Source organism: Chiloscyllium plagiosum, unplaced genomic scaffold, assembly GCF_037043375.1.
Source record: "Chiloscyllium plagiosum isolate Xiang-an unplaced genomic scaffold, Cpla_swu_hap1 HiC_scaffold_39, whole genome shotgun sequence".
Taxonomy (NCBI): Eukaryota; Metazoa; Chordata; class Chondrichthyes; order Orectolobiformes; family Hemiscylliidae; genus Chiloscyllium; species Chiloscyllium plagiosum.
This window is the reverse complement of record NW_028270177.1, coordinates 19,060,258-19,087,191: the sequence shown is the minus strand read 5'-3', so window position 1 is coordinate 19,087,191 and position 26,934 is coordinate 19,060,258. Positions and strand designations below refer to the sequence as shown.

Genomic DNA, 26,934 nt, shown 5'->3' with positions numbered 1-26,934 from the left:
GGTGTGAGGAGGGGAGTTAGGTTCGCAGAGCCCCCACTACATTCTTGTCGAGCTCTCCCTTCCTCCTCTGTCCCTCCAAATAAAGAATTGGCAACAGAAAGTGTAATTTCTGAGCCACCCTCTCCAGAGCACTTTGCACCTGAAGTATGGAATCCAACCAGCGCATGGCAATGAAGTACAGATTGTAAGCAGCCTTACACCCTCTGAGGAAGCAGTGTCAGGCCAGCCTGACTGTTTCACTGAGGGGGGAAAATGAGATGCTCTCTGATCTTCCTCCTCCCATTCTCCTATGGGTAGCTGTAAGTGCAATTTTTCCCATCCCCACCAATGGAAGCTGACATAATATGTACCGCAGGTTGTTAACAATGAGATTCTAAGCCCGTTCAGCTATCAGTAGAATATCAGCAAGTGGAATTTACTACACAAAGCAGAATCTTCCATTCTTGTCCACTGTCTTGCTCACTTCCTGCAAAGTTGACACGGTGACTATTCGGAACAGTTAGGGTGATCATGGAGCTGGAGAGGAGTAAGGTCAAGCAGGTGGCTCTTAATGGCCACTCTCTGTCCCATGGTGATGGTGTAAAAATTAGTGTGTGGGAGCCCTTCCTCCCTCAGTCACCAATTGATGAATTGTCCTCACTGGTTTAGGAGGGCCAGCTGTTTCTTGTTATCACACTCAGAGTGCCAATATCTGGTGGTGTATCTTCAGGGCTGTTACTTCATTTGTGAAACACACCAGTAAATAAATTTTCAACGAATTTTCTGCTATATGGGGGAAAGGGTGACATTTGCCTTTATAGTTTCACTTGTGCCCCACAAGGGACATCCATTGCCAACGCCCATTCTTGGTGCAATGTTTGCAGAACTCTGGATGAGATCTCCGATAGATTTATTCTGATAAAGAAGCCCATTCACCATGAAGCCTCCACTCCAACATAGAAATGTCAAGTTTACTGGACTCTGTACAAGTTCCAGCAACAACCCAGCAAGAATAATGAGGAAAGCAAGATCTTCCCTTCCAACCAGCCCCGGTGCCCAGAATGGGATGTTCCGGCCTTATTCCCCTTTCCTCCCCTGTTGGAAGAACATTCTGATGTGTATACTTAATGGAAATAAAGAAACCATTTCATTGTTTCATTCTTATCTTTTCAACATTTTGCAGAAAACCATCTTTTGCCCTGTAGCTGGCCACTCTATTAGAAATGCTGTGATGAGTGGATTGGTTAAATTGATTTCTCTGGGTTTCTGCCTGTGAGGATGTTGGAGCTGTGTCAAGTCTGTCAGAAAGGTTCCAGAGAAATTCCGTAACTCTAAGCAACCCCTGGTGGCAACTGGAGAGACTGGAAGATTTTGTGTTCACGCGGCACTACCTTCTCTCAGACAATAGACTTGCATTCACATTTGTACAAAGTTAAAAATCACATAACACCAGGTTATAGTCCAACAGGTTTATTTGGAAGTACAAGCTTTCGGAGTGCTGCTCCTTCATCAGGTAGCTGGTGGGACAGGATCATAGAACATTCAATTTATAGTGAAAGATCAAAGTGTCATAGAACTGATGTGATGTATTGCACAAACCTAGGTTGTTGTTAAGTCTCAATACATTGCCTCAGTTATATGATACTTTGATCTTCTACTACGAATTCTATGTCCTATGATGCTGCCTCACTAATTACCCGACGAAGGAGCAGCACTCTGTGAAAGCTTGTACTTTCAAATAAACCGGTTGGACCATAATCTGGAGTGTGATTTTTAACTTTGTCCACCCCAGTTCCACACCAGCACCTCCACTTCACCTTTGTAAATAGTGCTCAAAGAAATTAGTCCTGACTAATTTTTCTTCTGTTTGCAGGATGGAAAGGTTATTGTGTGGGATGCTTTCACAACCAACAAGGTAAGTCCCAAATTAACAGATTGACTCCACATTCTTCTAATTATATGATGTTGCAAGCTGTGATTTTTAACAAGTTAGCAAACTCTCAAAATATCCTGATCCTTTGAGCAGATCTCCAGTTTTGTTGGCTCATCTCCATTAGGATGGCAGCAGGGGATGTTGCAATTAGTCTCAATATTGAGAGGAAGGGGATGGACAGACATCTCTCAAACACATGCACAATGTCAAATACACACACACTCACCCCCACACTCTCACTCTCATCCCCAAACACCACACATTCACACACACCTGCACCCCCCCCCCCCCCCCCCCCCCCCCCCCCCCACACCATGCACAGGCACACACAAATACACATACACCCAGACATACATACACACCCAAACCTGGAACAAACACACATAAACATAGACTTAGACATACTACCAGACACAGACAGACAGACACACACACACACACGTCCATACTTATACACACATATACACACACTCTCACTCTCACGCCCAGATACCCATAATCACTTATACACGCACACTCACACCTACACACCCAAACACAACTACTTGCACACAACCCACATGCTCACTCTTGCACACTCCCACATACACACCACCATTCTCACTCACTCGCTCAGCCTGTACATAGGATGTGCCCTCATATAAATATGCACTGTCCAAACACACTGTGCCCTCATACAAACACACATTGCCTTCATGTACATATACACAGACTGCCCTTTATACAGACTGTGTCCATGTACACATTTACAGGCTATCTGCCTACTCTCGTCTCCACACCCCACCTGCCCATTGATAGACACGTACTTCATAGACGCACATGACCTTCACAAACTCATCTCACACCCACTCACAGTCATACCTTCAACTGAACATTTTGAAAGATGTACAATTGGACTACTGAGTTGTTTTAACGTTATTTAGATTGACATCTGTATCTGGGCCCAGCACTTGCTTTCACTGCCTGACTGTTTCACAGAGTGACTCTGGTCAGACTAGTGACCAAGCTGAAGGAGCCAGGAGATCAGTGCTTGCTGTTCCTGTTCCTGATGCTGTCCAACCCTGTGATGATAATTGTCTCTCTAGAGTAGCATGCAATGCTTCTGCTTCTAGTTCTTGCTGTAGACTGAGCTTTAAAGGGAATCAGAAATCCTGAACCCACAGCTCAGACTAAGATTTCTTTCTTTCACTTGTGGAATTCACTTGTGGAATTGATGTTTGTTTTTACTGACCCCAGTTTGTGTTGGCTGTTTGCCTGATCAGTAACGGTGCATTTTGCAGGAACACGCAGTGACCATGCCCTGTACCTGGGTGATGGCATGTGCCTATGCCCCGTCAGGCTGCGCTGTTGCATGTGGGTGAGTACAGTCTCTTTCAACATGAATCTTCATATTTTCTATTGACAACTTTCCCTTTCCATGAGCAATCAGCACATACACAAATCTATGGCAACATTTCCAATTGAAAAGTCAGCCAGGGGTTTGTTAAAATCTGCTGCCATGGCTTCCCTGGACCTTGGGAGGAAGTGAGGACTGCAGATGCTGGAGATCAGAATAAAAAGGTGTGGCACTGACAAAGCACATCAGGAATTCCTGATGAAGACCTTATTCCCGAAACATCGATTCTCCTGCTCCTCGGATGCTGGTTCCAGGGCAGTCCATGGCATAACATGCTCGTGCTAGTCTCAGTCAAATTGCAGGAGGCATTAATATAGAGTCTAGTGAGTGCCCTCTACATCTGGCATTCAGCAGCTTAACCAACAACTCATAAAAATGCCACTGGAGGCTGCTCACAAATGACTTCGTGCCCACTATCCACTCATTAAAAAAAATTCCATCCCCCCAACACCTCCTCAACTCAAACTGCTACTGACTCATTCTGGGTGCTAGCCAATTTCCTTACAGCCCACTAAGAACACCTAGAGTGGGACACCCACATGGCAGTTTTCAGTATCGGCCTGTGACATTTTCATCTGGTTTCCAGACAACCACAGCGAGAGAGAGCGGTGGGAGTGGTGGGGGGAGGGGAAGGGGGTGGGGGAGAGAGAGGGGGAGAGAGAGAGAGAGAGAGAGAGAAAGGAAAAGAGAAAGAAAGAGAGAGAAGAGTTTCATTTAATTACCATGTCAGGAATTGTAGCCCAACATTGAAGACTCAATATGTAGCCCCCTCCATCGCTCAAGACCCAAGGATGTCATCTGAATGAAATCAATCAGAAGTAATTTTCCTGCTGTTGGAAAGTTCTGGATTTCCAAGTCGGGTCTGCAATGATGAGGAAACTGGTATGCTCTACAAATAAGTTACAAGACAACTGGATTGACTGAATATCCTTTTTTCACTCCGTCTGAAATGTTCTGGGGGCAAGGGCAGGAAAATAGGCTGAATGGAACAAGTTCCAGTTGAAGAACTAGGCTTGCAAGGGTCTAATGGACTGATTGATTGTGCCATACTTTATCATTGCTGGGACTTTCAGGACCACTCATGAGCCTTTGCGGTGCTGTGTTCAGTCATCCCTCGCAACCTGTACATTTTCTTTTCCCCCCAGTGGCTTGGACAACAAGTGCTCCGTGTACCCACTGACTTTTGATAAAAATGAGAGTATGGCGGCCAAGAAGAAATCTGTTGCGATGCACACAAACTACTTGTCTGCCTGCAGCTTCACTAATTCAGACATGCAGGTAAGGCCAGTCAGGTACAGTGTTTTCAGTTTGAACAGTGATCGAATAAACAGCGATCGAAAAGGGTTGACCCTCTTCATACCAATTCAGGGGGAAACCTTTCACGATATAAAATCCAAATGCAAGTGCAGGACATTGGGCACTTCTTTATGGTGGTGTGGCTTTCCCATGATCAAATACACAATCTTCTTAAACATCGTAATGCATCGACTTATCTGAAGCATTTAATTACCTGTTTTAGAATGTCTTTATTCAGTTTGAGCCTGTTTTGTGTATCTTCAGACCCTCTTCTTTCCTGGAGAAAGGTATGGAGTAGGGGGAGGATTTTTCAGTCAGATTAATTGCTTGCATTGAACTGCATGAGCATTCCTTCTGCAGCCAACAAGACCTTGAGCAGAATTTGAACCGGGAGCCTTTTCATTCCCAGACAGGTTTGCTGACAATTTTGTTGTTTAGCAGACATAGTGGCACCACTGACATGTTTCTGAACATGGCCCATTTGTGTTCCCATTTGTTTTGTCTACTTCGCTAAAATTGGCACTCAGGAGAACAGAGAGAACAAGAGTGAGATGCAAGTGATGGAAAAGTGAGCCCAAAGTACAGGAGACCTGGTGGAGAATGAGGTAAAAAGAGAGGGATCAATTACACAAAATGAAAGACAATGGTGGGAAATGGGGTGAATGAAGAGAGTGAGAGAAATAGAAACAAATGCCTCCAAAAACAAGACATCACAGATGCTGGAACTCTGAAATGAAAGGAGGACGTGCTGGGATTGCTCCGCAGGTCTAGCAGCATCTGTAAAGAGGAAGGTTTCAGGACTGACCGTTCATCAGAGTTCAACATTAACGGCAAATGAGTAGGGCTTGAATATTTGTACTGTCTGTTCAAATATGTACCCTCAAAGCTGAGTGGGTCACAGTACTGATGGGCAATTATGTAAAAACTTAAAGAAAAAAAATACACTAAAGAGTACACAAAAAAAGTTTTAATTTGAATACTTGATTATCTGGGATTCAGCTGTCCAAAGTTCGGATTATCCGGACAAGATTGCAAGGTCTTGATGCCCATAACACCGATTAGTCAAGCGTCAGGACCTTACGATCCTGTCCGGATAATCTGAAATTTGGATAATCGGATGCCGGATAACACCATTTAGCCAAGCATTTGATTATCTGAACATTCGATTATCCGAACAAAATACTCCCCGCCCGTGTCGTTCAGATAATCGAGGTTCCTCTGTAGACAAATTTTGAGAGTTGTGGAACACAGAGCATAATCACAGAGTAACGGGTTGCCCATTTAAGACAGGAATGAGGAGGAATTTCTTTCTGAGGGTGGTGGCTCTGTGAAATTCTTTATCACAGAGGCTCATCGTTTTTAAGAATACTCAAAGCTGAGATAGACGGATTTCTGAGCATGAACAGAACCAAGCATTATGGGGATAAGGCAAGAAAGTGGAGTTAAGGATTATCAGATCAGCCATGATCTCATTGATGACAGAACAGACGCAATGGGCCAAATGGACAACTTTTACTCCTACGTCACATGGCTTTATGGATTGGGAGTTAGCACCAACACGAATGTAATGGGCCAAATAATCTCCTCTGCAAATGTTTCTGATTATACATGGTTTTAGTCCCAGTTAGGAACAAGAGTTTTCCATTATGAATTATAGTTCTCAGAATATTTCAGTGCATTATTAAGCCTGAATACTGAAGAAGAAGAGAAAATATATTCAAGGTGAATTGCATCTAACATCAGCCAATTAGTCAGTGGTGAACAATTCTACTCATAAAAACAGAGCTTTTAATCATTATTGTGATTTAATCACTCATGAATCATCGTCCTGCATCCCTGTATTATTAGCTTCCCGCTGAGTATTTTATGCATCCCTCAGTTTAACACGTTAACTGAAAGTACTATAAAGGATTTATATTTGTACACTATTAATGTAGAATATAGTCTTTGCTTCTGCAAAATTATTAACTCAGTTTAATTCATCCTTTGATATAGTCCAGCTTTCCTTTAGAAACATTTCTTGTCTTCTGTTGTGGTTACGGTTAGATATCAGTGGCTCTGAAGCTAGTTACCATGGCAGCAGCTTAATGTGCAGAATATACCCAGAGGCCTCTACTGGGATTGATTGAGGCACAAACAGTTGGAGTTGATTTAATCAATCCCAAAGGATTTAGAAAATCAATCTTGGTGAGCTGTTATATTATTGACTGTTGAAAAACATTCTAAAATGAATTTCATCTTAAAACATGCAAAATCTAAAGAAAGTAAGAGAACACTGTAAAAATATTCATGTTTGTTGCAGCTAGCTCTATGCATCCTGGAGTCATAGAGATCTACAGTACAAGAAAAAGGCTCTTTGGCCTGTTATGTCCTGTTTGTCAAAAGCAACCACCTCACCGTTCTAATCCTATTTTCCATGTCTTGTTCTTGTATGGCGTGGTTTTGCAAGTACATATCAAAATACTTCTTAAATGTTATAAGGACTTCTGACTCTCCTACCCTTTCAAGCAATGAGTTCCAGATTCCCATCACCCTCTGGGTGAAAATGTTTAGCCTCATCTCCCCTCTAAACTTCCTACCCCTTTATCTTAAATCTACACCCCCCCCCCCCCGGTTATTGATCCCACCATCAAGGAAAAAGTTTCTTTCTGTCTACCCGGTCTATGCCCCTCATAATGTTATACTTCTCAAAGGTGTCCCTCTCCATATCCTCTGCTGAGGGAAAACAATCCCAGTCTGTCCAGTCTCTCTTCATAAATGAAGCTCTCCAGCTCAGGCAATGTCTTGGTAAATCCTGTCAGAAACCCTCTCCAGTGCTATCACATCCCTCCCACTTGTGAATGCTTTGACTCTTGACAGACTGGAGAGAAGAACAAAACTAAAAGTTAGTGATTTTCTGTAGTGGAGGTGCTTAGATTGATAGAGAGCTTAATTTAGAAACCCATCATTGCACAGCTATTGTGGTAAAGCACACATGCTTCAAGAGTATATGATGGTTTTCTCATATTAACAACATTTAAGATAGAACTTGGAGCTAAAAAGAATATCTGTTTGTGCCTTTTGAAGGTGACATTAAACCCAGTCCTATCTACCTTGAAGTCCACCTACCTTCAGGTGGACTTTTCCAACGCTTGAAAATTCTCCAATGTTCTGGTGAAAATTCCTTTGTTGCTGATGATCACCAAAAACATACTATTGTATCACTCAACTTGTCTGCTCTTTGTAAGTTATTACTACTGTTGAAATCATCACTATTTTTCTTTTATTTTCCTCATTTTTGGTGTGAAACTGTGAGATGCAGTTGAGAATTTAACTTTAATTTTGAACAGTAGCTTGTATTGAAGAAAAGAATGCCAAAGACTGATACTTGCTGTTGGAGCTGGTCTGAGGACAATGTAGATGATTCAATACTGAGATGTTGCTACGTTCAAGGGCTGGCAGCTGGTTGGAGGTTGACATGGTCAGTCAAGGGGGCATAATAGAGAACTTTGAAAAGAAAAGAGTGAATCGGTTTGGACAGGAGGTAGTTTTGCTTTAGAAGCTGTTGAACAGGAAAGCTGTTTTTGGTTTTGTTCTGTCTAGTTATTCTCCAGTTAGCGACATGTTGAAACTTCTGAGAATAAGACCTCAGTCAGTAAAAACTAGAAAAAATCTCTAGAAGTCTGCAAAAACTATTTGCATTGACCAGTGATTTTTAAATTTAAGCAAAATGTGCAGTTCTATGTGCCTGTAATTTAGCCCATCGTTAAAGGATTTCAAAACGTTCTGGTATTTGTCATTATCAAACTGATTATCAAATGATATAAATGATTATCAAACTGACAAATGACAATTATTTTATTTTCTTTTAAATTGATGTCCGGCAGATATCTGTATGGTTAAACCCATTCCATTTTCTTCTTATTATTGAAAACCTATCAATGTGAGGGGGGGAGAAGTGGTTTATATTCGGAGAAGATTGGGCTTAAATAGCAGGTATTAATTAATGATTTTTTGGTTTATTGATATTATATTCTTAAACAAAATTAACAATTTCTCCTTAAGTTATAAACTTTGTGACAATAGCTGTTATTTTTAAACATAGTTAGGAACAATTGAGTAATTTTGAGGATCATTAAATGTTTTACTTTCACTGTGTTGTGAATCCAGTGAAAGGGAGACTGAATTGATTCAGCTTGCTATTCCTGTGTTGTAATACCAGGCAGGAATTGGCTGCACTATTAGCATGCAGAACAGTCGCTCTGCGATATGTGGAGGTCATTGTAATATTTCCAAAGTCTAGGAAGAATTTTTGAAGCCTTCTATATCGTTCATCTTTTTGATGGATATGGGATTTTTTTTTAATTAATTCATTAGATGTGAGTGCAAGGCCTACACTTATTGCCTTTTGAGTCCACATTTTTGAACAATTGCAGTCCATGTGATGTAGTGACACTCCATACAAGCTCTTGGTTAATAATAATAATGACACATGGGGCATAGTAAACATTGTTGAAGCGGAAGGAGCAGTCCTCAAAACCCTGTTGAGTCCCTGGTCTGAGCTGTAGTTCTGGGACAGTCAGCATCCACATACAAAAGATAGCAGAGCAAATTGTAGGCGGTCACTGATAGACTCAGATCTTGGAAGAGAAACGCCCACAATGGGAGGAAACCAGAGCAAACCCATGCAGACAAGGGGAGAATGTGGAAACCCCACATAGATGGTCAACGGAGAGTGAGATTGAACCTGGGTCTCTGGCACCATGAGGCAGCAGTGCTAACCACTGTGCCAGCCAGGATTATGCAGCAGACTGAAGGAACCCGGATAGAATGAAACATTCAGTGAGATAGGAATGTTTAACAAATGAAGAGTTTGATGGTTTAGGAGAGAAACTTCACCTCTCTGCATTAATAATGCTCATCCAAATTTAAGTGGACAGAGTTAAGTTTAAAACTTCTCTCCATTGTTTTATGTACTTGAGAAGCAATGTATTAGAAGAAGATAATGGAATGTTTTAAACCACAACATATATAGAGATGATCTGCTTGACATGGCTAATTGGATCATGTGATTGTCACTTTGCTGTCATTATAGAGAGAGTGTTTCTGAGTTCACCAGCTTTTTTGTACATGTTGCATTAGAATCCTTTCCCAGATATTGGCACACCTCACATATCCCTCCTTACAGCAGTCATGTATTTGGTTTCCAATTTGATACAGCAGGAATATTGAGCTCAGTATGATCATCTAGCTGTTCCCCACTCTAAGTTCATGATTTTGAGAGAAGAAAAAGGTGGCAAATGACTGACCTATGTAAAGTCAAAGATAATTATTGTCAGTGGAGACAAACAGGATGTGCATACGGTATCAGTCTGGATCCCAGCCACTTGGTGAGACAGGAACCTTTCTTTGTGGGTAGTTTATCGACTACTCAGTCATACAGCTCCTTCTCCAGACCAGTCCAACCCATTTCAGTGTGTTTTAAAAAATGTTTATATCGAGAAGTCTGTTCACTGTTTATATCTACCCAAACGATTACTCAGTCAATTAAGCCCAATCACCAGCTTAGCCCCCTTACTATATTAACACAATACATTTATACTTTCTGAATTATAGCTCGAGCGTCTCCTGTCTGTCCTTCTTGTTACGGGCCCAATCTCAAATAAAGTTTTTACCATCAGTTTGGCACCTCAGCAGGAAAGTAATATGACAACTTCAGATTCAAAATGAAAAGCACAAATGGACTGTTTGATCCGATTAATATCCTGCAGTGAAAGGCAAGATGGATGAATGAATTTGTCTCACTAGATGGCACATGTGTACAGGAAATGGCAGCTGTGCATCAGGCTGAGTTATGAAGCAGTGAGAGAAAGATCTTGCATTTATACAGCACCTAAATCACATTGTGAGGGGGGAGATCCTAAATGCATCACTTTTTTTTGTTGAAATGCAGTCAAGATTGTTAGTAGTACATCTGTACCAGAAGCAAGTCCCACCCTTGCAGCACTGTCAGTGTGTGTTGACAGTCCATGGATACTTTATTAAGGGCAGCGTGTGAGTGTAACAAATAATTGTTGAAGTTTCAAAGAGCAAAGTTGTGTGAGATTCATCAGTAGAGATGGGTACAGGTATCCTTTTATTACCCAGTTGCGTCAGTAAGGCCATTGTACTTTTAGTTTTTGAAATGTTTCTCGTTCTCCTCTATTGAAGATCCTGGGGGTTGATGTAACAAGAGCCACTATCCTTTCTCACTAAATTGTCTGCATAAAGAAAAAAAACGTTTGCACGCCATTCAGTCATGTGGATGAATGAACCCATTTTCCTGGAGTTCAAAAGATTATCTTCAGTATGTTGGAGATAAATTTTCCAGTTTTTACAAATCAGTTTTGCATTTTATCATTCATTGCTGCCTCTGTCAAACAATGGCACTAGCATTTTCTTTGTTGGTTTTAACTTGAAGCTAATTGAGAGAATAAAATATTTTGGAAGTATTTGCATAGACTCTTGTTGATGATTCAGCAAGTTCCCCCAGTCCTGAGCTGATATTGATGGTCCTGGAAGGTCCCAAGTCCAGTTCCTGGATTGTGCTGAGTAGGCTGCTCTCAGTCAGGTTTCATCCTGAATCTGACAACAGCAGGGTTTGTAGGAGCAAATTACTGCAGATTTTGGAATCTGTACTGAAAACAACCAAAGCTGGAGATCAAAGCAGGTCTGATAGCATCCATGGAGAGAGAGCAAGCTAATGTTTCAAAGGAGAAAGTGAGGACTGCAGATGCTGGAGATCAGCGTCACAAAATGTGGTGCTGGAAAAGCACAGCCGGTCAAGGCAGCATCTGAGGAGCAGGAGAGTCGACGTTTCGGGTATAAACCCTGATGAAGGGCTTACGCATGGAACGTCAATTCTCCTGCTCCTCGAATGCTGCCTAACTGGCTGTGCTTTTCCAACACCACTATTTTTGAAGCTAATGTTTTGAGTCTAGATGACTCTTCATCAGAGCTTGCCAAGATTTGGTTTGGTTATGACAGCTCCCACATTAAACAACCTGCTGACAATTTATCAAGGCTAATACGTGGAAAGTAACCTCTTGGTGTGTTTAGGATACTTCATCAGCAAGCAGTCAGTTTCAGGAGACGTCAGGACTCGGGAAGCTGTTTGCAACCAATTTGGTCCTCTCACCCATAAACCCTGAGAGCTGTTTCAATCGTCCAGTAGTGGGTACTTTGAGACAAGTTGCTGCACAGATGAACTTACTGCCTTTTACCTAATGAGTCACTGATGTCTCAGAATCATATCTCACAGAAGCAATTCATTTGGCCCTTTAATCCATTGTGCTTGTGCTGGTGCTTGAAGAGAGGTTTCCAATCAATTCATCTCTCTTGCTGTTTCTCAATCGAGTGATCAATCCTTTCTTGTGTATATTTTCTGTTGGCGCAGGAGAGACATTGTCTAATGTGCCTGAAATTGCCATGGGAGCTGTATGGCAGGAGATTGGCAGAACCCAGGAAGGTTTAAAAGTCCAATTTTCTGGAAGTTATTTCAAAATTACGGTCGGAGAATCAGAGCTCTGCGATACAAACTGGGACATGTGCTTAGAAGGAGTTTACATGGGCTTCTGCGTTTAAGGGAAAGTGTTGATGGTGTGGTAATGTCACTGGGCTAGCAACCCCTAACGCCAGGTGTATGACGCAGGAGGGGGATCAGGGGTCTGACTACCACTCCAGCAGATGGTGAAATTTAATGACTATTGATTCTTGGTAAAACCGTCTAGTTCACTAATGTCCTTTCGGAAAGGCAATCTGTTGTTCTCACCTGATCTGGCCTAAAAGTGACCTATCTGGTTCACCTTTGGGGTGGGCAATAAATGCTGGCCCAGCCAGTGATGCACACATTCCGTGAATCAGTTTTTTTAAAAAAGCGTGCATTCCTTGATTTACTTCAATATTTTTTTAAAAAGTGATCCTATTGGAGAATTTAGTGGTAACACAAGATTCAAATCTGACTCTCTTCTGACAGAAACCAAAAGAATTGCGGATGCTGTAAGTCAGAAACACAAACAGAAATTGCTGGAAAAGCTCAGCAGGTCTGGCAGCATCTGTGGAGAGAAACCAGAGTTAACGTTTCAGGTCGAGTGACCAAGGCTTTCTCTCCACAGTTGCTCCCAGACCTGCTGAGCTTTTCCAGCAATTTCTATTTTTGTTCCTTCTGGTCTTTATCTGATAATTATTATATTGATGTTTGCGGGAGATTACTGTGCACAAATTGGCTATCGTAGTTCGTACATGACAGCCATGACTCTGCTTCAAAAGCACTCCATTGGCTGTGAAGAATGTTTGGATGTCCTGAATTTGTGAAAGGCTATATATAAATGGAGGTCTTTATTTTTAATTCAGCACTCGTTGGAATCTTATTAAGAAAGACTAGAAGATGCTTTTCTGGGAAATGGTTAAAAGGTGATGCTATGATAGTAACTGATATTATTTTGAGGCAGGGAATAGTTAAAGGTACAAAGTTAAAAATCACACAACACCAGGTTACAGTCCAACAGGTTTAACTGGAAGCACACTAGCTTTCGGAGCGACACTCCTTCATCAGGTGGTAGTGGAGGGCTCAATCCTAACACACAGAATTTATAGCAAAAATTTACAGTGTGATGTAACTGAAATTATACATTGAAAAAATTGATTGTCTGTTAAGCCTTTCATCTGTTAGAATATAGTGATAGTTTCACTTCTTTCATGTGTAAATCACAAAATCTTTTTTTTAAAAAAGTTGCATTCTCGGGTTAGCTGTTAACAATGGTGATAGCTAGACAATATGTTGAAGGTGTTGGCCCCCTATGTTCTCTAGTTAAAACAATGACTGTAGATGCTGGAAACCAGATTCTGGATTAGTGGTGCTGAAAGAGCACAGCAGTTCAGGCAGCATCCGAGGAGCAGCAAAATCGACGTTTCAGGCAAAAGCCCTTCATCAGGAATCAGTATTCCTGATGAAGGGCTTTTGTCCGAAACATTGATTTTACTGCCCCTCAGATGCTGCCTGAACTGCTGTGCTCTTCCAGCACCACTAATCCAGAATCTGGTTTCCAGCATCTGCAGTCATTGTTTTTACCCCAGTGTTCTCTGTCTATGCCAGGATGTTTAGATTCATTCTAATCTAAAAAGTGAGATAACGGAGTTTTACATAAATTCATGCAGTTTTTGAGCTCAGAGTTCTACATGAATGTATGCAGTTTTTGAGCAAAGTACAATGTAACCCTGCAAGTACAAATTCACCCCACAAAATATATGTGTGCATGTGGGTCTTTGTCTGTGTGTGTGTGTGTGTCTGTCTGGGCTGGGGGTTGTGAGTGTGAGAACGTGTGTGTGTAGTGAGTGCAGAGTGTCTTAAGTCTGTGAGGGGTTGCATGTGTGAGTGTGGGGAGTGTGTGTGTGTGTCTGTAAGGGTGTGTGTAGGTGTCTGTGTGCGCGTCTGTGTGTCCGTGTGTATGTGTGTATAGGAGTGTGAGTGTGTAGGAGTATCTGTGTGTGTTTATAGTGCAATGGTGGTCACCTGTAATCCAACATGAACCCAAGGTCCCGGTTGAGGCCCTCCCTATGGGTACCGAACTTAGCTATCAGCCTCTGCTCGGCCACTTTTCTCTGCTGCCTGTGCCAAAGTCCACCTTGGCGGATGGTCACCCGAAGGTCTGAGACTGAATGTCCTGGACCACTGAAGTGTTCCCCAACTGGGAGGGAACCCTCCTGTCTGTTGATTGTTGTGCGGTGTCCTTCATCCATTGTCGTAGCCTTTGCTCGGTTTCCCCAATGTACCATGCCTCCGGGCATCCCTGCCTGCAACATATAAGATAGACAATGTTGGCTGAGTCACATGAGTACCTGCCATGTATAAGGTGGGAGGTGTCCCCATGTGTAATGGTGGTATCTATGTCCACACTGTGACACGTCTTGCAGCGCCTACCGTGACAGGGTTGTATGGAGTTGTCCTGAGAGCCAGGCAGCTTCCTACGAACAATGATCTGTTTGAGGTTTGGTGGTTGTTTAATGGCAAGTAGTGGAGGTGTGGGGAAGGTCTTGGTGAGGTGCTCATCCTCATTGATAATGTGTTGCAGGACACGAAGAACATGGCGTAATTTTTCAGCTCCTGGGAAATACTGAACAATGAAGGGTACCCTGTCAGTTGCAGCCCGTGTCTGTCTCCTGAGGAGGTCATTATGGTTCCTTGCTGTGGCACGTCGGAACAGGCGTTCGATGAGTCGAGCATCGTACCCCGTTCTTGTGAGGGCATCCTTGAGTACTTCCAGGTGTCCGTCACATTCCTCCTCATCTGAGCAGATCCGGTGTATACGTAGGGCTTGTCCATAGGGAATGGCTGTTTTAATATGTTTTGGGTGGAAGCTGGAGAAGTGTAGCATTGTGAGGTTGTCTGTGGGTTTGCGGTAGAGTGTGGTGCTGAGGTGTCCATCCTTGATGGAGATGCACGTGTCCAAGAATGAGACAGATAGTTGAGAGTAGTCCATGGTGAGTTTGATGGTGGGATGTTGATGTCACTGTGTAGTTTTATCAGTGACTCCTCGCCATGGGTCCAGAGGAAGAAAATGTCGTCAATGTACCTGATGTACAATGTTGGTTGGAGATCCTGCATAGAGAAGAAGTCTTGTTCGAACCTGTGCATAAAAATGTTGGCATATTGGGATGTAAATTTGGTCCCCATGGCTGTTCCATGTGTCTGGATGAAGAACTGGTTGTCAAAGGTGAAGACGTTGTGATCAAGGATAAAGCGGATGAGTTGTAGGATGGTGTTTGGAGACTGGCAGTTGTTGATGTTGAGTACTGAGGCTGTAGCCGCGATGCCATCATTGTGGGGAATGCTGGTGTAGAGTGCGGAAAAGTCCATTGTGACGAGGAATGTTCCCAGTTCGACTGGTCAGTCGGTGCTGAGTTTCTGTAAGAAATCCGTAGTGTCGTGACAGAAGCTGGCGATCCCCTGTACAATAGGTTTCAAGATACCTTCCACATAGCCGGAGAGATTCTCACATAGGGTCCCATTGACCGACACGATGGGACGTCCCGGTGTGTTGGCTTTGTGTACCTTTGGAAGGCAGTAGAAGTCGCCTACACGAGAAGTACGTGGGATGAGGGCGCGTAGGGAACTCTGAAGGACTGGATCCAAAGTTCTGATCAGTGTGTTTAATTCGCGGTGTGTTCTTTGGTTGTATCAGCTGGTAGTTGCCTGTAGTGTTCCTGGTTGTTCAGTTGTCGGTACACTTCCTTGCAGTAATCTGTTCTATTCTTTATCTGCTGGTTTGGTGACAATGTTGTGATTGGTTTTGAGAGCCTGGATGGCATTGCGCTGTGAATGGGTGATGTTTTGCTCTACCTTGTGGGTACGGCTGATGAATCTGACATTTATATATTTCCTGATGGTTTGAGCATACATGTCAAGCCCAGGGCAGCGGCCCTCTGGTGGGGTCCAAGTTGACACCTTCTTTGATCGCTCCTCTACAGATCCCTGTGATGACTGTTCCAGTTCATCAGTGGGCTCAGTGGGATCACTGCTGGCACCTTAAAAGAATTCCCAGAGTCTCATTCGTCTGATGAACTCCTCCGTGTTTGCTGCCAGAACCAACGGGTCCATTTTGGTGGTGGGTCAGAAGTTGAGACCCCTACTCAGGACTTCAATCTCTTCCAGTCGAAGGGTGTGGTCCGATAAGTTGATAATAGACTTCCCCGCAGTGATAATGTTGTGTACTGTGGTTCCAGGGTAGGCTTTGCTATTACTGGTAAGAATGCCAAGTTTCTCCAGTTTTTTGTTCTTGGCGTGCATGTACGTGGTGTAGTTTTGTCGCCTTGTCTGTTTGGCAATGTCGCGTAATTGTACTGATGTATCCTGAGTGCACATACACACGGACACACATACACACAGACGCGCACACAGACACCCACACACACTCTTACAGACACATACAGTCCCCAAACTCTCACAGACTTAAGACACTCTGCACTCACTACACACACACACATGTACACATTCTCACACTCACAACCCCCAGCCCAGACAGACACACACAGACAGACAAAGACCCACATGCACACATATATTTTGTGGGGTGAATTTGTACTTTTAGGGTTACATTGTCCTTTGCTCAAAAACTGCATGCATTCACGTAGAACTCTGAGCTCAAAAACTGCATGAATTTATGTAAAACTCCGTTATCTCACTTTTTAGATTAGAATGAATCTAAACATCATGGCATAGACAGAGAACACATGGGGCTAACACCTTCAACATATTGTCTAGCTATCACCATTGTTAACAGCTAACCCGAGAATGCAACCTTTTACAAAAAAAGGTTTTGTGATTTACACATGAAAGAAGTGAAACTATCACTATATTCTAACAGATGAAAGGCTTAACAGACAATCAATTTTTTCAATGTATAATTTCAGTTACATCACATTGTAAATTTCCAAAAATTCTGTGTGTTAGGATTGAGCCCTCTACTACCACCTGATGAAGGAGCATCGCTCCGAAAGCTAGTGTGCTTCCAATTAAACCTGTTGGACTATAACCTGGTGTTGTGTGATTTTTAACTTTGTACACCCCAGTCCAACACCGGCATCTCCAAATCATGGTTAAAGGTAGCTTTACTCAATCCCTGCCTGTATTTTACTTGGGCCAGGGGCTTGGGGTGGTGGGCGGGGGAGGTTATTGGTGACATGTGACCTGACCCCCAGAACAATGGTGATGCTTGAATATCGGAGGAACCCGTGAGTGGAGTCTTTCAATGTAGGGAGGCTGGTTTGCTGCAGCTAGCACATGGTAAACTCTCCCATTCTTACCACCTTGTGTATCAGAAATGTTTATTAATTGATTGATAATCAGTTAGCCACATTATGGCACACCTTCCACAGTCACCAGGTCCTGAGGTGGGACTTGATTCTGGAGCTTCTGGCTTAGCGATAGGGATAGCTACCCACTGTGTCATGGGACCAGCAATGTTGACTTAATTGCCAGTTTGAAAAGCAATCGTAGTTGCCTCCTTGATGACCTTTTTGTCTTCTTTTCCTGTATCTTCATAGATCCTGACATCGAGTGGTGATGGAACCTGTGCCCTTTGGGATGTTGAGAGCGGACAACTGCTTCAGAGCTTTCATGGGCATGGCGCAGATGTCCTTTGCCTTGACTTGGCCCCATCTGAGACCGGCCATACATTTGTGTCAGGGGTGAGTATTTTCTCGGGGACAAGTAGAAGAACACCATAGCCCTTTGAAATGTTATTGTGCAGTATCTAGAACACTGTGTGGACTGTTAACTTCATGAGTTTTGTCAGTAGAATTATTTTGAATAATTGTGAGGAGTCATGCATGTTTTGATTGGTTCTTCATTCACTAGATATTACCATCGACAATTTAGTAACTCCATTCTCTGTGCAGTTATATTCTGTCCTTAAAAAAGCACTACATTTGGTAGCCCCCAGAAATGGGCAAGCAGATAACAACATGTGATTATCATGTACCTGTGGGTTGCAGTTCCCACAGTTTGCTAACTTCAGGCCGGCTGCTGTTGTAAGTTATTTCAGCTTCTTGCTCATGCAAACTGCACTGTTCATTGGTTGGTTTTTTGTGCAGTGGCTAATGTCATGTGTGGCTAGCAACACTTAAAGCTAACATGCAACTATTTAAGGGGAGGTGCATTGTGGCAGGTGCAGGGTTGGCAGTTGTGTAAGAAGTGAATCTATTCTGGGTAATAGTGAATGATGGAATAAAATGGGAGAGTGCGGGCTTCGTTGTTTTGGATGGTGCACTGGAGACCCTGGTGGAAGAGGTGGGCAGAAGAAGAAACGCCCGGCATACACAGGGAACTAGGAGACCTTTTGGATGCACAGTCAGAAAGCAGTGGATGCCAGTAGCCATAGACGCCAATGGCAGGATTCAAGCCCAAGGTTTTGGATACAGTGCTGCAAGAAGTTCAGTGACCTGACACTAGTGATCTAGGTCAATAATTGTGTCTTCAGATGCCATTTCCTATCAGCTTCACCGGTTTTCCTACATGCGCTGTTCAATTCACCACTTGCCAATCACCCACACACCAGTAGTTCTCGATGATTGTCTATATCACCAATACATTTCCTCAAACAAGCCTCACACCTACACGCTGTCAGCTTTTCAACCACAACAGTCACACCATCCAGATTCTGAGACTCCAGATACATTTCCACTCTCATGAAGGGCATAGTGGCTGCAGGTTATAGGAATGACTGGAGGGAACAAGGCTGCCAACCTGTTTTACCCTGTGAAGGAAATAGTATTAACAATTTGTGAGCATTCATTGCTGATGCCGTGAGCAGTGGAGGGGCTCAAACCATCAAAAGTGACTATGTCCTCCTTGATAATCCTCTTTCTCATATCCCCCTACTTTTCATATCCAATTCACTTCTAATGTATACCTGCAGCTATTATAAGCATGCACCACTCACTTCCCCATGCCCAGTATTCCTTTACCACTGCACGTTTCTGCTTTCAGAACTCTAGAGGTGCTACCAGCACAGGCAGTGAAGGGACAGCATGAAGACATTGATGATGAAGATGCTCATCACTCGATTTCAACCTCTCACCCTCCTGCTCTGATACTGATGTGACTAGAGTCACCAGAGATGTACAGGACTGAAAAAGAACCTTTGGTCCATGCCAACCAGATATCCTAAATTAATCTAGTCCTATTCATTGTATTCCAAAAGTGGCCTAACTGATGTCCTATACAATTACAACATGATCTCCCAACTCCTCTATTCAATGCACTGACAAGTGTATTAAATGCTTTCTTCACCCTGTATACCACAAATCCACTTTCAAGGTCTCTTGGTTTGGCAACAGTCCCCCAGGACCTTATCATTAACTGTATAAGTCCTGCCCTGATTTGCCCTGCCAAAATGCACCACCTATTTAAACTCCATCTGCCACTCCCCAGTTCATTTGCCCATCTGATCAAGATCACATTGTACTCTGAGGTAACCTTCACTGTCCAATATACCACAAATTTTGGTGTTATCTGTGCCGTATGGGCGGCACAGTGGCTCAGTGGTTAGCACTGCTGCCTCACAGTGCCAGGGATGCACGTTCGATTCCAACCTCTGGCATCTGTTTGTGGAGTTTGCACATTCTCCCCGGGTCAGCGTAGGTTTCTACTGGGTGCTCCGGTTTCCTCCCACAATCCAAAGATGTGCAGGTCAGGTGAATTGGCCATGCTAAATTGCCTGCAGTGTTAGCTGCATTAGTCAGGGGTAAATATAGGGCAGGGGAATGGGTCTGGTTGCGTTGCTGTTTGGAGAGTCGTTGTGGACTTGTTGGGGTGAAGGGTATGTTTCCACACTGTAGGGAATCTAATCTAATCTGCAAACTTACTAAGGACAGTGTAGAGAAAGGACTGACATCTAAGCACCTGGAGACACGGCTGGGGCAGGAATATGACATAAATTACACTGGAGATGATTCATTCCGTTGAAATGGCAGCCTACAGAAGAAAGCTGATGGGTGAGTGTTATGTTTGGTGCATTGGGGAAGCCTGCCAAATGGTCAACCCATGTGCTAAGTCAAAGAACGAGGAAGAATCCCACACCAATGTAGTGCAGGATTTTGTGCAGAGTTTGGAACCCATCATTTCCAGGGCTGGCCAACTACACCTAACTCTTGTGGCAACTGACTTGAGTGTAATATCTGATAGCCGATATTTCCGCTTCCGCTGCAACACAGCTGTGATGCCTTCCGCCAGTAATGACATAGTGGATCAGCAATGCTGAGGTTCAGGCCAATGATCCAGGGAATAAAAATAATATATTGCAGTTGGTGGAAATCTGAAACAAACACCGAGAACGCTGGACCAACTCAGCAGGTCTGACAGTGTCTGTAGAGAGACCAACAGAGTTAACATTTTGAGCCAGGTATGAGTATTCTTCAGAAACATTGACTTTGTCTTTTGTACAGATATGGCTTCTGCCTTTCTCTTCCAGCAACTTGTCTTGCTCTGTGTGACCGCAGTTGATTCTCCGAGTTATAATTTATTCGAAGGGGAATGTCTGATAGTAACTGATTTTTGGAGAAACTTTAAATTCAGAAATACGTATTTCAGCAACTGCCACCCCACTTGCTGTAAAACAGCAAAAAAAAGGGAAACACTACCCACAAGCATAATCAAAGCATCGGATAGAAGAAATTAACCAGGAAATTGAAACACATAAAAGTGGATGAATCTCCAGGACCTGATCAGGTGTACCCGAGAACTCTGTGGGAAGCTAGGGAAGTGATTTGTGGACCCCTTGCTGAGATATTTGTATCATCAATAGTCACAGGTGAGGTGCCAGAAGACTGGAGGTTGGCTGACGTGGTGCCACTGTTCAAGAAAGGTGATAAGGACAAGTCAAGGAATTATAGACCAGTGAGCCTGACATCGGTGGTGGGCAAGTTTTGGAGGGAATCCTGAGGGACACGAGGTATATGTATTTGGAAAGGAAAGGACTGATTAGGGATAGTCAACTTGGCTTTGTGCGTGGGAAATCATGTCTCACAAACTTGATTGAGTTTTTTGAAGAAGTAACAAAGAGGATTGATGAGGGCAGAGCGGTGGACATGATCTATATGGACTTCAGTAAGGCGTTTGACAAGGTTCCCCATGGGAGACTGGTTAGCAAGGTTAGATCTCATGGAATACAGGGAGAACTAGCCATTTGGATACAGAACAGGCTCAAAGGTAGAAGACAGAGGGTAGTGGTGGAGGGTTGTTTTTCAGACTGGAGGCCTGTGACCAGTGGAGTGCCACAAGAATCGGTGCTGGGCCCACTACTTCTCAGCATTTATATAAATGATTTGTATATGAGTGTAGGATGTATAGTTAGTAAATTTGCAGATGAAAGTGATGAAGGTTACCTCAGATTACAATGGGATCTTGATTAGATGGGCCAATAGGCTGACAAGTGGCAGATGGAGTCTAATTTAGATAAATGCAAGGTGCTGTATTTTGGGAAAGCAAATCTTAGCAGGACATATATGCTTAATGGTAAGGTCCTAGGGAGTGTTGCTAAACAAAGAGACCTAAGAGTGCAGGTTCATAGCTCCTTGAAAATGGAGTCACAGGTAGATAGGATAGGGAAGAAAGCATTTGGTATGCTTTCCTTTATTGGTCACTGTATTGAGTACAGGAGTTGGGAGGTAAAGTTGTGGCTGTACAGGGTATTGGTTAAGCAACTTTTGGAATATTACGTGCAATTCTGTTCTCCTTCCTATTGGAAGGATGTTGTGAAACTTGAAAGGATTCAGAAAAGATTTACAAGGATGTTGCCAGAGTTGGATGATTTGAGCTATGGGAAGCTCCAGTCTCTGATTCCCTGGAGCATCAGAGACTGAGGGGTGACCTTATAGAGGTTTATAAAATCATGAGGGGCATGGATAGGATAAATCAACAAAATCTCTTTCCTGGGTCGGGGAGTCAGAACTAGAGGGCATAGGTTTAGGGTGAGATGGGAAAGGTATAAAAAAAAAACCTACGGGGCAATGTTTTCACACAGAGGATGGCTGAGCTGTCAGAGGAAGTGGTGGAGGCTGGTACAATTGCAACATTTAAGAGGCATTTGGATGGGTATATGAATAGGAAGGGTTTGGAGGGACGTGGGCCGGGTGCTGGCAGATGGGACTAGATTGGTTTGGGATATCTGGTCGGCATGGACGGGTTGGACTGAAGGGTCTGTTTCGATGCTGTACATCTCTATGACTCTAGAGGGCATAGGTTTAGGATGAGAGGGGAAAGATACAAAAGAGACCTAAGGGGCAACTTTTTCACGCAGAGGGTGGTACGTCTATGGAATGTGCTGCCAAAGGAAGTGGTCGAAGCTAGTACAGTTGCAACATTTAAAAGACATCTGGATGGGTATATGAATAGGAAGGGTGTGGAAGGATATTGGCTGGGTGCCGGCAGGTGGGACTAGATTGGGTTGGGATATCTAGTCGGCATGGACGAGTTGGACCGAAGGGTCTGTTTCTGTGCTATATACCTTCATGACTCAATGACTCTAAATAACCTGAGAGTTGTTGATGGTCGCTTTAACTAGCACTGGTTAGGCCAGGTGGTGGAATTCCTCCTGCTGCTAATACCTGCTCAGCTGTTTGAGGGCCAGATAGAGCATTCACTGGAGTGTTGAGCAGTAAAATGGCATTGCTGGTGTGAGAACAGCACATGATCAGATGTCATAATCTGGATTCGTACCTCTGGTCATTCATAGCACATCCAATGATGCCCTCACCCAGTGTGGCATCCAGCACAAGGAAGTATTGCCATCTTTTTCTGCACTAGGTGACACCCTTGGCAACTAAACAACGAAGAAGGGCTAATGCCCGAAACGTCGATTCTCCTGTTCCCTAGATGCTGCCTGACCTGCTGCGCTTCTCCAGCAACACATTTCCATCTCTGATCTCCAGCATCTACAGACCTCATTTTCTCAACTAAACAACAAGCACTAGGATTCCAATTTTGCCCCTGAAGCTCTGGAATTTCACCAACGGGCACAGTTTGACCCAAAAATCCAACCATTTTGTCATTTGAGTTGGGCTCAAACTTTCTGAAAATCTCATTAGAATATGGTTGAATTTAAACTGGGGATTAACCGAACATAGACAGTTGGGCCAAGGATAGTGAGGAACTCTCACTATAGGTTGCTTCCTTAATTATGATAACTGAAGTTGTGACTTATTTAATGAACATTTATGTACATTAACTTATTTATTAGTTGTGTGATTAGGGAAACTTTTTAATGAGATTTACACCAATGCCATAAAAAGCGCATTCAATGAGCTATCTTTGGAGGAAGTTGTTTTTGTATGAAACATCAGAAAAAGGAACTTCAACTAAAAATCGGATCTGAATATGAAGAGACGATTTGAGCAATTACCATTGCAGGTTGTCATGTTAGGGACTGGTTTGTTCTGGTGGACAGATTGGTACTTGGCTGAAGGAATCAGTTGGAAAACATGGAAAAGCTTTGGGGTCTAATAATACATGTGCCTGAAATTTCACAGTCTCTTGGGCCACATCGTCAATTGCAGTCTGTATGTCGGTGCACAAATACACAGGAAATTCCAGTGTCAGACGGGAAAGCATTTGCACTGGTTGCTACGTGCACTGCAACTGCGTTCATCTGCATTTGTTTGCTTGGTATTTCTTGCAAAAACATGAACGTCTCTGTGGCTCATTTATTTTGTGTACTTACAAGTGCAGCACACATAGCCAATGAAGCAGTTCTTCCTGACTGTGAGGCAGGAGTGCTATTTTAATGACAGAACTTCACTCATTCGTGTTTTGAAATGAACCCTGTTGTATGATCAGCACAATCTTTGCAAATGATGCACCAGATGTTCCTTTTAATGCAGTTTTCAGATTCCAAAGTGGTTGAACTAAATTGCTTTCTGCTCTTGTGGTTGTCAGCGTCACTGCATCCTCCTGTGTATAAGTATAACGACCAACTCTGCCTAGCCAATTGGAAATGGTGTTTTACAGGAAGCACAGCACAGGAAATTGTTAGCTTGAAGTCTGGGATTTTCCAACCATTCATTTTGATGTGTGGAAAATTACAGGTTGGGCAATTGAGGTGGAAGGACAGTAAAAGGACCAAGTAACTGTGACATCACCTTTTGAACTAGTGAAAGTGACTCAATGAAAGGAAGTTGGATAGACACTTGAAAAAGAAACATTGACAGAGAAATACTAACCAATGAATCTAGGTTACTCCTACCCCAATGTTTCTCCAAGGCATGATGGGCTGTGCTTCTGTGCTGAGGACTGGATTTTACAGGGAGTCATTGTCCACGTCTCCAAGCTTTCCACTTTTCCAAATGCAGCCATTTTACTCTGGGAGTAGAATTAATTACTCCAGGGTGAGACTTTTGCACCCATTTGATTGGCTGTCATCGCCTCTAATCCCCAAAGCACCAGGATAGAGCAGTGGCCACTGCTGGAACTGCAGGTGGTCCCAATACACTAGTGTTGGAGTCTGGACCTCCAGTGCAGACTTGGGCTTTGGATTGGCTTGACTGCTGTACCTAAGGTTGGGCTGTTAGCTTTGAGAGGCCTTCAGGGTGAGATACTTAAAGAGGAGGGAAAGGTGCTGAGTGGGGTGTCACAGATGGCTACGGGAACCCAGAAAGAAAATCCTATCCTGCTTGCCCAACAGCCCAGTGTAGTAAAATCTTGCCAGGCTCTGCCTTCCTCTGTCATGGGTGAAAGAGCAGCTGAGGCAGAATGAAGCCCTCAGTTGCCTTAAGTGGGAACATTTGATTGCTTTTAAGAGAACAATAAAAAGGAGCGACTGAAATTCTAATATTTGTAAACTTTGGTAGAACACAGGAAATTTTCCTTAGAATTCTTTAGGACTCCTTGATAATACATTTTCAATTGGACATTTAATGTTCATATTTATTAATGTTAAAAGCTGCTGCATGCTAAAGAGTCTCAGAAGTAGAGACTGATTTGGGAAATGCAGATGTTTTTTAAGTAGTCCCTCTCCAGGATGGTTGAATCATTATTGGAGGCACCTTCTCCTGGTTAAATCCTTCAGGGGTACGTCAGTCAAATACTGATTTCAAGATGACTAGAGATTGCTTCCATGTAAAGAACAATAACAGGGCATTAACTGGTTGTTAAATGGCTACTTTAAATCCTCACTAGGCCCAAGGGCGTGCGGGTTACCTGACACCTTCCCTGTTCCTTTAATATGGGAGAAACGCCAAGGGTGAGTGGGAAGGCCATTTGGTTAACTTTATGACTTCCACATTCCAGTTCTCCTCTCCTAGCCAGACAAATTAATCCAGAGGGGTCCATCAAATCCACTCCATTGATTCCAAATATCCCACTTTAATGAGTTTTTACGATGCTGGAGCATCGAAATGGTTGCAATTATGTTTCCCCAGGAGCTGTGGGCAAAGTAGCATTGCTGTTTCACTTCATCTGTTCCACATTTATTTTCAGTTTTTCTCAATTTAATTTGTCCATGATAGGAGCATAACAGAAAGATTTTCTGTTCTGACCTTCCATCTGTAATTAACTTTAAATTGGATTTTAGGGAGATAATTGGTTCCATTTATAGACCTGAGTCTGCAAGATTGAGCATGTCTGCTGTGGTGCAGCAGGGGAATCACTGTGATATGCAGATGCTGGATTGTAATCTCATTAAAAAATAATTTGATCATTTGCTTTTCTTCTCACTGAGAAACTGTACGAGCAGATGCAACCTGCTTGTGAAAACCTGTCATTGTTCTTTAATGGCCAGTTAATGCCCTGCATTAATTCTTTCTGTAGAAACCATGACAGTTGTCTTGCAATCAGGAGTTGACAAGCTACCATAAAAGGACTCAGAATTCTTTGGGATCCTCCCAGGAAAAGGAGCCTGTGAAAATAATGTAACCATCCATCCATAGGACAGGCTACTGGGAGAATATCGGAATGTGCTGAATGATTAATCTGTCTCTGTTTATGAGACTCTATAGCATGCAGAGTCTTTCAACATTAACAGCTATGATCTGCACACATTAAATGTCCTCTTGAAGGTGTATTATCAAAAAGTCCAGAAGAATTCTGAGGGAAATTTCCCTTGTTCAATCAAAGTTTTCAATTTGTAAAATTCCAGCTTTTCTTTGTTGTTCTCTTTAAAATGATCAGATTTTCCCCACCCCCAATTGATTTAATTCAGGTACTTTCCATTTCTTTATTATTGGTGCATCAGGAAAATTACTGGTCAATGTACATGCATTAGCTCAAGGCTGTGCAGTGGTTTTACTGGTTTATTGTTGGAGTGATCTCATCCTTGGACAAGAATTTCTGCAAGAAGCGAATTAAAATGAAAAGTGGACCATTTCCTTCCCTTCCAATTCTGTCTTGAACTGGAGGATGATTGTTTGTTCAAATGGTTAAAAAGAAAATTGGGGCACTGATTCAGGATTGGTGCTGGAAGTTCAATATGAGAATTAAAATGATTTATTGTGTGCAAAACATTCTTTTGAAAGTGGATTATATTGCTACAGTTGACTACTGATCCGTTTCAGTCAGCACATTTAAAGCTGAATGTGACTAATATTTGACAGAAGGAATATATTGACAGGGAAATACGGCTTGAACATTGAGTTACAAATGTTACCATAGATCAGAGTGGCCAACGATCATGTCCTGTAACAATTAAAGATTTTAAGAAGGGCATGTCTCTGACGATGAGAAAGTGAGGACTGCAGATGCTGGAGATCAGAGCTGAAAAATGTGTTGCTGGAAAAGCGCAGCAGGTCAGGCAGCATCCAAGGAGCAGGAGAATCGACGTTTCGG

At 43.0% G+C, this 26,934-nt stretch overlaps 1 protein-coding gene across 3 annotated transcripts in view; it reads left to right on the top strand.

Moving 5' to 3' along the window:
- The window catches only part of LOC122540985 (guanine nucleotide-binding protein subunit beta-5), an 88,816-nt gene that overhangs the window by 29,840 nt on the left and 32,042 nt on the right, over positions 1-26,934 (top strand). For all 3 annotated transcript variants that reach the window (XM_087981429.1, XM_043677387.2, XM_043677388.2), the window contains 4 exons: positions 1,853-1,894; positions 3,193-3,269; positions 4,454-4,586; positions 17,664-17,807. In XM_087981429.1, coding sequence (XP_087837555.1) covers positions 1,853-1,894; positions 3,193-3,269; positions 4,454-4,586; positions 17,664-17,807 — 396 coding nt within the window. The remainder of the gene's footprint in view (positions 1-1,852; positions 1,895-3,192; positions 3,270-4,453; positions 4,587-17,663; positions 17,808-26,934) is intronic.